The sequence below is a fragment of the Sardina pilchardus genome, chromosome 15, assembly GCF_963854185.1.
Source record: "Sardina pilchardus chromosome 15, fSarPil1.1, whole genome shotgun sequence".
NCBI classification, from domain to species: Eukaryota; Metazoa; Chordata; class Actinopteri; order Clupeiformes; family Clupeidae; genus Sardina; species Sardina pilchardus.
The window spans coordinates 13,028,336-13,042,208 of record NC_085008.1 but is presented as its reverse complement, the minus strand read 5'-3'; the positions used below and the strand labels follow the sequence as shown (position 1 = coordinate 13,042,208).

At 38.7% G+C, this 13,873-nt stretch overlaps 1 protein-coding gene across 1 annotated transcript in view; it reads left to right on the top strand.

The window, feature by feature from the left end:
• The window catches only part of arhgap39 (Rho GTPase activating protein 39), a 33,085-nt gene that overhangs the window by 18,010 nt on the left and 1,202 nt on the right, over positions 1 to 13,873 (top strand). The window contains exons 4-9 of the mRNA XM_062556502.1: positions 1,084 to 1,248; positions 1,371 to 1,770; positions 1,873 to 1,946; positions 2,048 to 2,247; positions 8,164 to 8,255; positions 11,139 to 11,308. Of these exons, the coding sequence (XP_062412486.1) occupies positions 1,084 to 1,248; positions 1,371 to 1,770; positions 1,873 to 1,946; positions 2,048 to 2,247; positions 8,164 to 8,255; positions 11,139 to 11,308 (1,101 nt within the window). The remainder of the gene's footprint in view (positions 1 to 1,083; positions 1,249 to 1,370; positions 1,771 to 1,872; positions 1,947 to 2,047; positions 2,248 to 8,163; positions 8,256 to 11,138; positions 11,309 to 13,873) is intronic.

The window sequence follows — 13,873 nt, the reverse complement described above, 5'->3', positions numbered from 1 at the left end:
GTCTCTTTTCTGTCACATTGTTGATATGAAACTTCAATTAGCCTTCAATTATTGTTTCAACTCTGAACTGACTTATATTGGTTGTCACATCAGTAGACACAAGTGTTATCAATTTTGAGTGGTAGTGGTAAAATGGGGACAACTGTGCTTTCAATGTGTTCACCTCCCGCCTTGTTTGGTTATCAATATAATTAAGAAGTGCATCACAATGTATATAATGTGTTTAGATTTTTGCAAAAAGGGTTAATGAGTTTTGTAAAATGCACCTACATACAGTAGGTGAGTAAGTAGTCTATGGTTTTGCCTAAAAAGAGTGTCAGTCAATAAATGTGTTCAGGCATTTGAGAATTCGATTCAGAGAATGGGGTTTAGTGTTTTAACAACTGTGAGAAACTATACAATCTATAGGGTTTAATATGACATCAGTCCACCCTTTGCAGCTATAACAGGCTCTCTACAAGGTTTAGGAGTGTGTTTATGGGAATTTTTGACCATCCTTTCAGAAGTGCATTTGTGAGGTCACACACTCTGTTGGACGAGGAGACTGGCTCTCAGTCTCCGCTCGAATTCATCCCAAAGGTGTTCTATTGGGTAGATTGGTCTCTGCAGGCCAGTCAAGTTTATCCACTCCAAACTCTGTCATCCATGTATTTATGGCCCTTGCTTTGTGCGCTGGTGCACAGTCATGTTAAAACAGGAAGCGGTCGTCCCCAAACTGTTCCCACAAAGTTGGCAGCATGGAATTGTCGAAAATATCTTGGTTAATGCTGAAGCATTCAGAGTTCGTTTCACTGGAACTAAGGGACCAAGCTCAGCTTAGGGAGTGATATGTGGTGATAGTGATCAGGGATGGTGGTGGTTAACGGTAGTAGCAATGCCTGCAAGCATACAAAAATTGGAGTAACATGTACATTTATACAGAAAAGGTAAATACATTGTTTCTTGCCTGCTGATGTTCATTATCAGATTTTAGCGGTTAGGCAAAGAGCCAGTGGTTAAGACATGGTCATGTTAATGTTTGTGGGTGCATAATATATAATATATTTATATTTATTTATTTATCTCTCTCTCTCTGTCTTTTAGTCAGAGGATTTGGGAGCATGTTTTCAGTTTGAGAATGTGCGGAATGCCCGAAATATGATGGCAAGTTCCAGTTGTGGCGTTTTCCCAAATTTTTCTCTAAGAAAGCCCTCCTCTGAGACTGATATTGAAAACTGGGCATCCAAACATTTTAATACACACACGCAGGTATGTAACTACATAACTTCATATACACTTATAAAAATGTTGTACGAAAATATCTGTATATCTCATAAACAGTGTGTGGAGTGTATTCAACTATATGTGCCTTCCCTTCATTTGCTCTTTAGGGCTTGTTTCGAAGAAAGGTGTCAATCGCTAATATGCTGGCTTGGAGCAGTGAGGCCATTAAGAAGCCCATGATTATGACATCAGATAGGATAATCAAACGAGAAGCAGTTGATCTCTTCAAACTCATCCAGACCTATATGGGAGATCGCCGAGGGAAGGCAGAACCATTGGCTGTTGCTCTGGAGATTGTGGTGAGGGGGTGGAGCTTACAAGGTCTGCGGGATGAGTTGTTCATCCAATTGTGTCGTCAAACAACTGAAAACTTTCGCTATGACAGCCTAGAGAGGGGCTGGGAGCTAATGGCTATCTGTCTGGCTTTCTTTCCTCCTACACCCCGATTTCACTCTTACTTGGAGGGGTACATATACAGACACATGGACCCTCTTAACGACAACAAAGGTAGGAACATTTGAATGCACTTGCATGTATGCAAAGAAACCAACACTTCTGCACAGATATTGTACATTGCTCTACCCTTACTTTCTATTTCTGTGTTTTCAGGTGTGGCCATCAGCAGTTATGCTAAATATTGTTATCGGAGACTCCAGAAGGCTGCTTTGTTGGGTGCTAAAAAGGTAGTGTATGTATTCCTATCTTCATCATTTTGTTTCTGTTCATTAATATCAATGGTACACTAAACAGATTTCCCAATTCTATTATTTTTCTCTCTTTGCAGGGTTTGAATAAACCCTGTTTGGAAGAAATCATTCATGCACGGAATGCCATATTCAACCCTTCCATGTTTGGTTCCTGTTTAGAGGAAATTATGTCACTACAGAAGGAACGATACCCTGACAAACAGTTGCCATGGATACAGACACGCCTGTCTGAGGAAGTACTTGCACTCAATGGAGATCAGACTGAAGGAATCTTTAGGTGGGAGAGATTTGCATTTGCAGATATGCAACTATTGGGGGCAATTCCATATCAGTTGGAACAGGTCCGACACCATGGTCCTCAGTTTTTCCTGATTTTTGGTGCACATGTTCCTCCATGTCTCATTAGAAGAAAACCAAAATTTTAGCTTGTTATCTTGTTTGGTTTCTGAGATATGGCTCTTCAAATGTGGATAGACGCATCCTAAAAAAAGGCTGAAAATTCCTGTATTTAATGAGCACCACTTTTTTTTAAACCCCTCTCCTCTCTTAAGGCTACCATATTATTTTCTAAAAATTTGAACACTGGGGCAGTACCCTGTGTTGTTGTCCAAAATCACAAAGGAATTACAGTCCTTCCCACCATTGGAGACTTATTCATTGAAACAAACCCATATTTTTTTTGAAAGCAATGAAAAAAAAAACCTGTTTTTGTTCTCTTATGGTCATGAATGGCTAGCACTCACAGTTTTAAAACTCTACATATATATAGTCCATGAGTAAGAGAACATGTTGACAAAAAATTGAGAATGTTAGTTTTCGTATTTCGAGGCTATGAGCCTTCAAAGTTGGCCAAAATGGCGTTTTTTCCTAAAAATGCCACTTTTATTGCCTTTTTCCAAGGACAAGATGAAATGCAAATCCAACATTTCTTTTGTTCTGCAATAGTGTGGCACTTTGTAGATCATGTGAATGTGGTAGATCCAACCTGTCCATTTTAATATCCCCACAGCACATGTCTGAAGTTAGAAAAAATGAAAAAATGTCTTGGCTGAAGGAGGTGTTGGTTTGATTTGTATGAACCTCTTAGAAGGACAATATGGGGTGTAAACCCATTTTGTTTTTTTGAGGGATCAGCATGCCATCCTGTAAACAGGATAAAAATCTTATATCCCATTTTTACTCTTTATTGATCCCTTAGAATATGTCCAAAAGTTGTCATAAATGAAAAAAGGGGACTAAATTGAGGGGCTTAAATGGCCAAGTGGATCAAGTCACACAAGGCTAAAAATGAAATATAAGACAGAAGAGATACTCAGGGAGAACACTGTGAAATGTATAACCCCTGCTATGATGGCCTTTGAACCCACTGTGTCCTTAACTGAGGTTCATTCTTATTAAACAAATTTCTTCTGCATGAAGCATATTGTCTCCTGGTTGCTGTTGGAGATACCGTTGGATACAGCATGCATTGTGATTTGTTCTAATGGTATCCCTGGACAATTAACCCGAGATCCACTTAGATAAACATAACCCAAGGACCAGTGAAAATCCTACACTTTTTGGTCATCCATATCCATCCATAAATTAAACCCTAAGGGGGGATTTTTTTATGTCACACAAAGTGGGTACCAATCAACTCCAAATGGTCTGAAACATACTCCTACACAATATCTCAAACCATGATTTTGGCCTCAACACTTAAGCAAATTTCAGTTTTTTGTTTTTTCCCATTCGTTTCAATGGGAAATAGTTTTTTGCGAACAACTCTTGAACGGAAGGTCGTAGACTCAATCTGATTTGCTCCATCAGACATAATTCGACCATGAGGATCAAGCAAGAAGTGAATGCTTATTTCTATGACCTTCCGTTCTCTAGATATAGCCTTTTTAAAGTTTGTCTCCTGTTTTAAACCAACTTCCGGTTATCACAGGATATTAGGGACACAGTGGGTTCAAAGGCCATCGTAACAGGGTTAAACATTTCACAGTGTTCTCCCTCAGTATCTCATCTGTCTTATATTACATTTGTAGCCTTGTGTGACTTGATCCACTTGGCCATTTAAGCCCCTCAATTTAGTTACCTTTTTCATTTTTGACAACTTTTGGACATATTTTAAGGGATCACTAAAGAGTAAAAGTGGGATACAACATTTTTATCCTATTTACAGGATGGCATTCTGATCCCTCAAACAGAAAAAAATGGGTTTACACCCCATATTGTCCTTCTAAGAGGTTCATACAAATCAAACCAACACCTCCTTCAGCCAAGACTATTTTTCATTTTTTCTAACTTCAGACATGTGCTGTGGGGATATTAAAATGGACAGGTTGGATCTACCACATTCATATGATCTACAAAGTGCCACACTATTGCAGAAAAAAAGAAATGTTGGATTTGCGTTTCATCTTGTCCTTGGAAAAAGGCAATAAAAGTGGCATTTTTAGGAAAAAACGCCATTTTGGCCAACTTTGAAGGCTCATAGCCTCGAAATACGAAAACTAACATTCTCAATTTTTTGTCAACATGTTCTCTTACTCATGGACTATATATATGTAGAGTTTTAAAACTGTGAGTGCTAGCCATTCATGACCATAACAGAACAAAAACAGTTTTTTTTTTCCATTGCTTTAAAAACAAATATGGGTTTGTTTCGATGAATAAGTCTCCAATGGTGGGAAGGACTGTAATTCCTTTATGATTTTGGACAAGAACACAGGGTACTGCCCCAGTGTTCAAATTTTTAGAAAATAATATGGTAGCCTTAAGAGAGGAGAGGGGTTTAAAAAAAAGTGGTGCTCATTAAATACAGGAATTTTCAGCCTTTTTTTAGGACGCGTCTAACCACATTTGAAGAGCCATATCTCAGAAACTAAACAAGATACCCAGCTAAAATTTTGGTTTTCTTCTAATGAGACATGGAGGAACATTTGGACCAAAAATCAGGAAAAACTGAGGACCATGGTGTCGGACCTGTTCCAACTGATATGGAATTGCTTGGGGAAAACAGCATTTGGCTGGATACAGTTGAAAGAAGTAGCTGTTAGCTGCATACAGTTGAAAGAAAATGCACTTTGCGTCAAACATTTAAATCAGGGACTTTCATTTTGCTATGTAATATAAGGCACATTTAAAGCAACACCGTGCAGTTTTTCATAATATAAGACCTTTGTGATGGTACATCAACTTACAATCGGTTGAGTGACACGTCTGCAATAGCCTGACGGGGTCTTTATCGCTTTTACTGGACCTACAGAACTTCGGGGTTCGGGTAGTAACCCAAGCACAAAAAGAACTACAAAATTCAGAAATAAGTGTGCAAACTAGCTTTTGTTTGCGTGTGTATGTTAATGTCCGAAGCAGCAATGAAACCGAAAGTATTATGGTACAAGTATAAACTTTGAGGTTGAAATAGTGTTTTATGATGAGGTAGCCTAGCCTTAACCTGACTTTCGCCAGATCCTGTAGTTCGCTGTCTGCTTCACACAAGGATCTGGGACTTCTCGGTAGGAGATGTATTTATGAAGGCGGGTCCTTGTAAAACATCCTCGCATGATTTGATAAACCACTTGCCTGTTATCTTGAATGACGTGCTAGGCTTCTTCAAGCTCTTGCCAAACCCGGTCGGAAGAAGAGTAAAAACATCCTTGCCACCAATAAATGTCTTCAAAACTATTCTCTGTTAATCTTTTAAAGAATGAATACTCGATAGATTCGACAAAACGGTTGAAATAGAAGAATCAATGTCAGCACAAGACTCCTCGCTGCGTGCCGCCATTGTTGTTTGAATCAAACACTCGCTTCGGCGCTCCTGATTGGTTGATAATTTTTTGATCACTGGAACGAGTTTGAATTGCCCTCGCGTCCAGACCCTTGTGTGGAGCTCAGCGAAACGCCTCTGGTGGAGCATGGCGGAACTACAAGGGTCTGGCGAGAGTCAGGCTAGCCTAGCCTAGCCTATGTGTAAACAGCGTGTACCGTACAAGTTTGGTAGGGGCTACATTCTTACAAGTAATTAATAGTCTAGCCTACATACTGTAGTTAGACGGACAAAATAATCTTTTAGGCTAACTAGCCCAATGACTGCAGGTTGCAGGTGCAAATTTACTTTTCTGCTTTGCAGATTCATCTATGGTAGCTTCATATTGTTGACGATATGGCTATACCTACCACACAAACAATTGAATTAAAGAAACCGTATGTAGGATTTTGGCCAAAACTGGTACTGCTGTCACTTTAAAAATACAGTAGAGTAGTGTATCCCCTCCCCCTCCCCCTCCCCCCTGAATTGATGTATGCTGCCATACGAAAGTGTCTCTGTTTTAGTGTGGCTCTATCACCATGGTGTCTTATGCTGCCAACCAAACCTGCTCGGGAGCTGGTTATGCTAAGTTACCTCAAACTGTAAAACTACTGCCTATACTGACCAATTATTTATCTTGAAAAACAAAGTTATCTCACGTGTAAGATTCTGTCAAATAAGCTCCACCTCTCCAAACATTTTGGATCATAGGTGCTTTGTGTTGTGCATGCAAATATGCCATTATGGATGTGAATACCATAGCCTACAATATCTGATGACGTTTTGATGTTATGGGCTAGACTCTAAAAATCACCGCCCTATATTACGCTATCGCTCATAAATGCGGAAATAATAGTTTTTTGTTTTTTTTTTTAATATAGCCGGTCTTGTGCATCTCAACGTTTCACGATTGGCCAACATCATCCCAACACCGAGAACGCACACAGATCTGACCTGAAAGCCTAGTTTTACTAATGTATCACATACTGTAACTGCTATCGCAGTACCACTTAATTTTTTTTTTTTAAGATAATTTTTTTGGGCTTTTTATGCCTTTAATTGGACAGGACAGTAGAGAGAATGACAGGAAGTGAGTGGGAGAGAAAGTCGGGGTGGGATCCGGAAAGGACCACGGGGCGGGAATCGAACCCGGGTCGCCGGCGTACGGTGCAGGTGCCCCAGCCAGTTGCGCCACTGCCGGGGCCAGTACCACTTAATTTAAAGTGTAAATGCACTCTAAAATATGTTTTTTGAGCTGTTGATTGATTGAAATTACTCTTAAGTGTTGAACTACACTATTACCAGGGTTAATATTGACAAAAATCGTGTAAGAAAAGTAACATTTTGTATGATTTTGTACTGGAGATATAGCTCTCCGCGCCTTCTACAGGTTGAAACATGCCATGGCATTTTGGTCCAAAATGCTATTGGAATGCTGACGTAGTCCTGCACTTCTCTGGCGACTCTACGTCACCGGGTCATTACAAATTAGGAATGAAACGCCCCAACACCTGCTGCCCTACCTGCCATGTCTGCAGCACTAATTCCCAGATTGACACAAAATCACCATGATTGATTGTAGGGGTGGGTGACAAGAATGACAATTCGATACTATTGCGATATTTGGGCCACAATTCGATATTATTGCGATTCTAAACATACAACATACAACAAGTATTGCGATTCGATTCTGCTATATATTGCTATTCATGTCTCTCATATTGTTCGAAGGCATTACAAAAAATAAGTAAAATAACACTGTTCAACTCACTTTGTCATGGCATGGTGCATATCAAGGTAATATCTTGAATTTTCCCCTTGGGGATCTATAAAGTATCTATCTATCTTTATATCTATCTATCTAGCATATTTAATGTGATCAGAGTAAACCCTAAGTAAACTCGCCTCAAATAAAAGTAAAATAGATAATTCAATTATATAATTAAGTATTGCGATACTTTGAGCTACTCGTATTGATATAATTGCATGCACAAAATATCGCGATACTGAACAGAATCGATTTTTTCCCCCACCACTAGTTGATTGGCTGCAGCAGTGCTGCACTCCCTTCCAAATTTCAGAACGTCCCGCTCATTTTGAAAGCCTTTTCAGAAATGTGAATTGGGTGAGTTATAGGGTGGAGTTGCACTTTAATACCCCGAGTTAAGGCTTTGTGCAGCCTCGATATTTCTAGATAGCCAAGATATGTCTCACTTGCTTCTTAGGATACCTCACTGGTGTAACTGCGACAGATTTTACGACAATAGTAGAAGACATTACTGTTTACCAACTGTAGGGGGACTCTAAGAGCAAAACTTCCATGGTGTTGCCTCTGTGTATGAAATGTGCTATGTACAATTGCTTTCCTTACCTCTGCCTTTTATGCATTTGTAGAGTCCCTGGTGATATTGATGAGGTGAATGATTTAAAAATTCAAATCGATCAATGGAAAGTCCCCACTGGCCTTGAGGATCCTCATATTCCAGGTATTTTAGCCTACAAACACTATAACCAGGTTCACTTTGTGTACTGTTCTGTTTGTAACTGTTTACATGTAGTTGGCATTATGTAATTTTTTCCCCTCAATTTTCAATTTTCAACATTGCTAGCATGCAGTTTTTGTCAGCGCAGTTACCACTGATACACTGTAAAAGCTTTTTTTACATATACAGACCACAAGTCAAATGTAAAAATCCATGTTTTTCCCTGACTTTCCTCAACAAATCTTCCTTAATTTCTATGACTAACTACATCATGAATGGTACCAATGATTTCAGAGCAGTCGCTCAGTGTTCAGGAATCTATTACTTTTTTTAGAGCAGAAGATGAGTAAATGGGCATTGAATAAACAAAGTTAGGCTACACAAGCAAGCAGTAAAGCTAATAACCAGATATACTGTACACCAATTCTGCAGATATACTGTACACCAATTCTGCAGATATACTGTACACCAATTCTGCATGTACATTTTTACAAAATTCCCCGATATTCTATAACTTTGGTAGCTTGGCCATGCCCACTAGATCTCAATTCGAAATAGGAAGTAACAATAGCATTTCAGACGATTATTTTGCCCCAAAATGATAAAAATTAGTCTGACCGAGTCTGACCTATGGCGACGCTTTACTCTCTCTGGACGCATGCGCATTACCTAACCTACGCTACTTTAGCATTGATTTCGGAAAAGCGTTTTTTTACTCAGCCGATAAGACAGTTGCGAGGTTGTAACGCCAATCTCATAATGTCTTAGCATGCACTGGTACTTCCTTCAGGAAATTAATCCTACTTCTTCTTTTTCTACGCTTAATTCATACCATTTAACATACAAGCTTTGTTGAAATGTAATGTAAGTCTAGGACACTTAAGGAATGTATTTTTGAGAACCATATACTTTTTAAAAATGTTTTCCATAAATTGCGATTTCCTGTGTCATGCATTATGCATTCATAGGATCGTCAGGGGAAAGTGGGAGTTTTGTGTTAAAAGATGGGAGGAGAAGTGCCTAATTAGGTATTCCCCTGTATGTATGGAAACGGTGGAACTATGGAAACATCTTTGTACTTTATCAAAAGTCATCTTAACTTTCATTGGCCTTTTGAATATCTTACTTTCACTTTCACGTCAACCACTTAAACTTTCCTACTTGCTAGATTTGACCAATCTTCCATTGCGTACAAGTAGATTAAATAGGATTACTCTTCAGTATCTCCCTGCTTGTTGACATCTTGTATTATTTCATGATAGCTAAACGTTTGATTCTTTTGCATGTTGTCTTCAGTTAACCTCATTCGACTGTGCTTGTAATTAAAGTATGCCATTCAGTTGTGTACATTGGTAAATTGTGGTGAGGTAGGCGGAGAAAGGCGCTGATTACCTGATGAAGTGCAGGTTTGATAAATACTGATAAACAAGTTCAAGTTCAAAGTTTATTGTCATGTACTCATAAATAAGCATTTATAAGCATTGACATCTTTTGTGCTCAAGTGTCCATTGAACGTCAAGAATAAATTAAAAAGATAAATGAATAAATAAACAAATGCTATTTTAAAAAGGAAGGAGAGAGAAGGAGGATGAGGATAAAAATAGGACTGCAGGACTCAAGAAGAATGATCCCATTTTGCCAAAGGCTGTATGGTGTGTGTAGGATTGATTCAGGATGATTTCACCTTTGAATTGGAAAGCTCATGTTGATGGCACTTTGATAAAACTTTCTTGAGGTTTGCTTCTTGAGGTTGGCTTGAAGTAACCGTCCAAGATGAATGCAGATTCTGGATGCAGAGTTTGTGCCAATCGATGATTTCATCCAGCGCTCATGTGGTGTTAGCATGTGGTGCAATGTAAACAATGATGAAAAAGACTAGATAGAAAGGCCTGCATTTGACCATGAGATGTTTCAGGTTCGAAGAGCATCCTATTGATTTTGTTTACATCCACACTGAAACGTTTCCTCATTGCTAACATTTATTAACCAGAATACACACTCCTCCTCCAACTGCTGTTCCATATGGAGAGTATATATGGTCAGTCCCCTCAGCTGTTCTTGCCTTCTCCTTAGGTAGGACTTAACGTCAGCGTTGCTATCATCAACGCCAGCAGAAACATTCACAGTGTTAATATAAATTATTAAACTATAACTAATAATTACTATCCAACTTCATTCATTTGTATTTAGTCTCCACCAGTTCTCATCTTTCTTTTCTCTTCTGTGTGCCACTTTTATGCTTGCTAATTGCTGACTGCATTGGTGATTATTATAACTAAGCTATTATAACACTTCAAGAGGTAGCTTCACAGTGTATCATAACCACAAACAGGAGGACAGGAGGACCATTGGATAAACACATTTTCATATTCCCAGCAGGCTTTTTTCCTTTGTAAAAAGCACAATAACAAACAAATGTAATAAGTATTAGTACAAAGTATGCCGGTATTTTTTTTACTTTTAAGTCACATTGTATGTTGTAACATTTGAACATAAAAACAATGCAAAAAATGTGCATAATAGTCACAGGGCAAGAGAGTGGTATTAATCGCTGTTAATCCCTCATAGGAAAACTGTTGCAAGCAAGCTTTTTAACACATGATCCTTCTTCTAAGATTTTAACATAAATGTGCCAACCCATTCTCATATAAGCATAACTTATCCTTACTTCCTCTTTCACTTATTTTCTTGCACTCTTGTCCAGGTGATATGTGAGAAGCATAAAACTGTGCAAGCATACCAGGTTTCTTGCTTTTATAAGAAAAAGTGAACATTTCACAGCAGATTTGATTCCGTTCACCAGAATAAGCTATTGTTTCTTATCCCTTCTCTGTTGTACCACTGAGATTGTTTTTCTCTCTTTCTGTGTCTCATTTTCTGTTTTAGCATCTCTTTTGAAGTTATGGTATAGGGAACTGGAGGAACCTGTGATTCCACATGCATATTATGAGGAGTGTATATCTCACTGCGACTCTCCTGAAGCTGCTGTGAATGTGGCACTCAGCCTGCCACATATCAACAAACTTGTTCTCTGCTACCTCATCCGCTTCTTGCAGGTGTGTGTCCAAAAATAGCTTGTCTGCTGCTGAACTTTATCATTTCAGGGGTCTCCAAAAATGTGTTTATTTAGTCTGTCAAGTAGTGAAATGTCATAATTAGTTACAACCACAATAATGAATACATGATACTACAATACATTAAGTTTCAGATAATACTGTGTTACAAATGCATTGATAGATTTCTTAAAATAAGTCTTCTGAAAGCTGAATAATTAGATATCAGGAGAAATTATGAACCAGATTGACATAGATTCCTTAACAGGGGAATTATTTTTATATAGGTATAGGTATAATGAAGTTAGAATAATACGTTTACTAGAGAACAGTTGTAGGCAACAACAACATGAAGCAATATGGACCTTTTTTCAGTTACAGTAGCCTAGCTGGTTTGATTTGCATTGAGCTCAGTGAGCATCAAACAGGCTAATAGGCTAACTGAAAGAAAAAAAACATGTCTCTAGGTATGGTGAAGGGTATGTGATGATGTGGAGCTATTTTAATTCCAAAGGCTAAGGAGAACTTATTAGGATGCATTGTATCCTGGATCCATGAAATAGCTGGCCTTTTTTTTTTTTACATGTACTGTAAAAAATCTTCCTGCCTCTATAGTAATTTAACATAGGGGTAAAATACTTATAACCCCTGTATTTTAAGGAAGAACATTTATTTATTTATTTATTTACTATACATTCTTCATTCACAAAGAAAATTGGAGTCCATAAAGGTCGGATTTTTTCTTTTTTTTTTCTTTTTTTTTTTAATTAATGCATGATCAATTTCCAAAAGACGATTTTATATTTCTCTTTTTAGTCAACTTTAGCATGATGCTAATATTCTCCCCACTGTATAGTATAACAGCATTTAGAGTGGGAGCTGAATATTTCAGGTTCAATATTTCATGTAGGTTATATATATGGGGGGCATGATGTTCAAGCAAAACGCTAAAGCTGAAGTGCTAAAGTGTATTTTAAAGTTTTTAACAAATCTGAAGAATACTGTTATTTTTCAACTCAAAGTCCACCCATGGTTGAGATCTTTAGTATCTGCAGGAGAAACCTTTTTCACATAAACTCGCAGTATGCTATCAATTTGTCAAAGACAGGAATCCAAACATGTAACGTCAACCTTATAAAGACAGCTGCCCTGTTCAGCTGTGTTGTGCACTGCTGCAAGAGATGACCGTATGATGGATCAGTAACAGTGTACACATGCATGCATATTTTTGTCTCTTATTGTTTGTGTCTCCCTACCCTATTGTTTGCCCCTTTTTGCAATTAGTTAGTAGTTAAAAATAGGACACATTCATATGTCATGTTAAAGTAGCCCTATGTACGTTTTTATTTATTATTTTTTTTTTATCTTAAAGATTCAAGATTCAAGATTCAAAAATCTTTCTTGTCTAAGATTCAAGCTTTATTGTCTAAGATGTTGCCATTTTAGAACAGTTCCTTTGATTGAAGGCAGTGTGTGATGTGTCATTATAGCATGAGTTTGTAAATGTATTGCATTGGGAATGTAGAATTGGTTGTGTAATGTTGTGAGGCACTCTGAACCTTCTTCCTGGCAATAGCTCAAAACTTTGATGGAGGGGATGGGAGGCATCCTGGATGATGAAGCTGGCTTTTCTTTCCACTGCTTGTATATAAAGATCACATGGATGTTTCTGTGGAATGCCTAAGATCTTAACTGCTTGCCTGGCTGAAAGCGATGAGAGATTCTATCAGTGATTGGTATACTCTGGATAGAATGTCCTGTCTCACTTCAAATCATTTAAGCCTTCTGAAGAGACACATGTGCTGTTGGGCCTTTTTGTAAACTGTGCCAACATGCAGAATGAAGGTGAGGTGGTGGTCAATCAAAGCGCCAAGGCACTTGAAACTTTGGAACTTGCCCTTCCAGTCTCAATGGTGTGGAGAGTGGATGAGGAGTATCAAGCAGTTGGCCCTTATGGCAATACAGTTCCTTGGTCTTGGTGATGTTAAGTTCTTGTGAGCTTCTCTTGAACCAAAGTGCCATTGTGTTTACACACTGCTTGTAAATGAACATGGAGTCGTTATCAGTGAGGATGGCCACTAAGGCCAGGTCATCCACATACTTATTGTAAATAGCTTGAGTCCGTTGCTGCTGCAGGTGATCTCATTTTTTATACATGGAGAGTAGGACAGGTGACAACACACAGCCCTCACATGCTGTAGTCTGTCCTTTAAAAACTCCTTCATTCAGAGTGTCAGAGTTGGGTTAACTTGGAGCTATAGGAGGCGGTGCAGAAGAGTGCTGATGTTCACTGTATTGAATGCAGATGAGACGTAGAACTCCCTTTGTCTGTCCTCCGCAGGGACTGTCTGAATTGTGCGTTTTGCTGCCAATTAGCTGATCTCCTCCCTCAGAATCGCTGTGAGATGAGGAGGGACAGTGGAGGCTGGAACTGCAGTGAGACGCGGTGGAGGACTGCAGCATGTAGCCTCTTGACACCGTGCACAGTGGTCAAGTGAAGTTTGTGCATGCCGCAGAGTGCTTAGAAAAGCCGTGAGGTGGGGGACTGAGAGAGATGAAGAGCTAGCT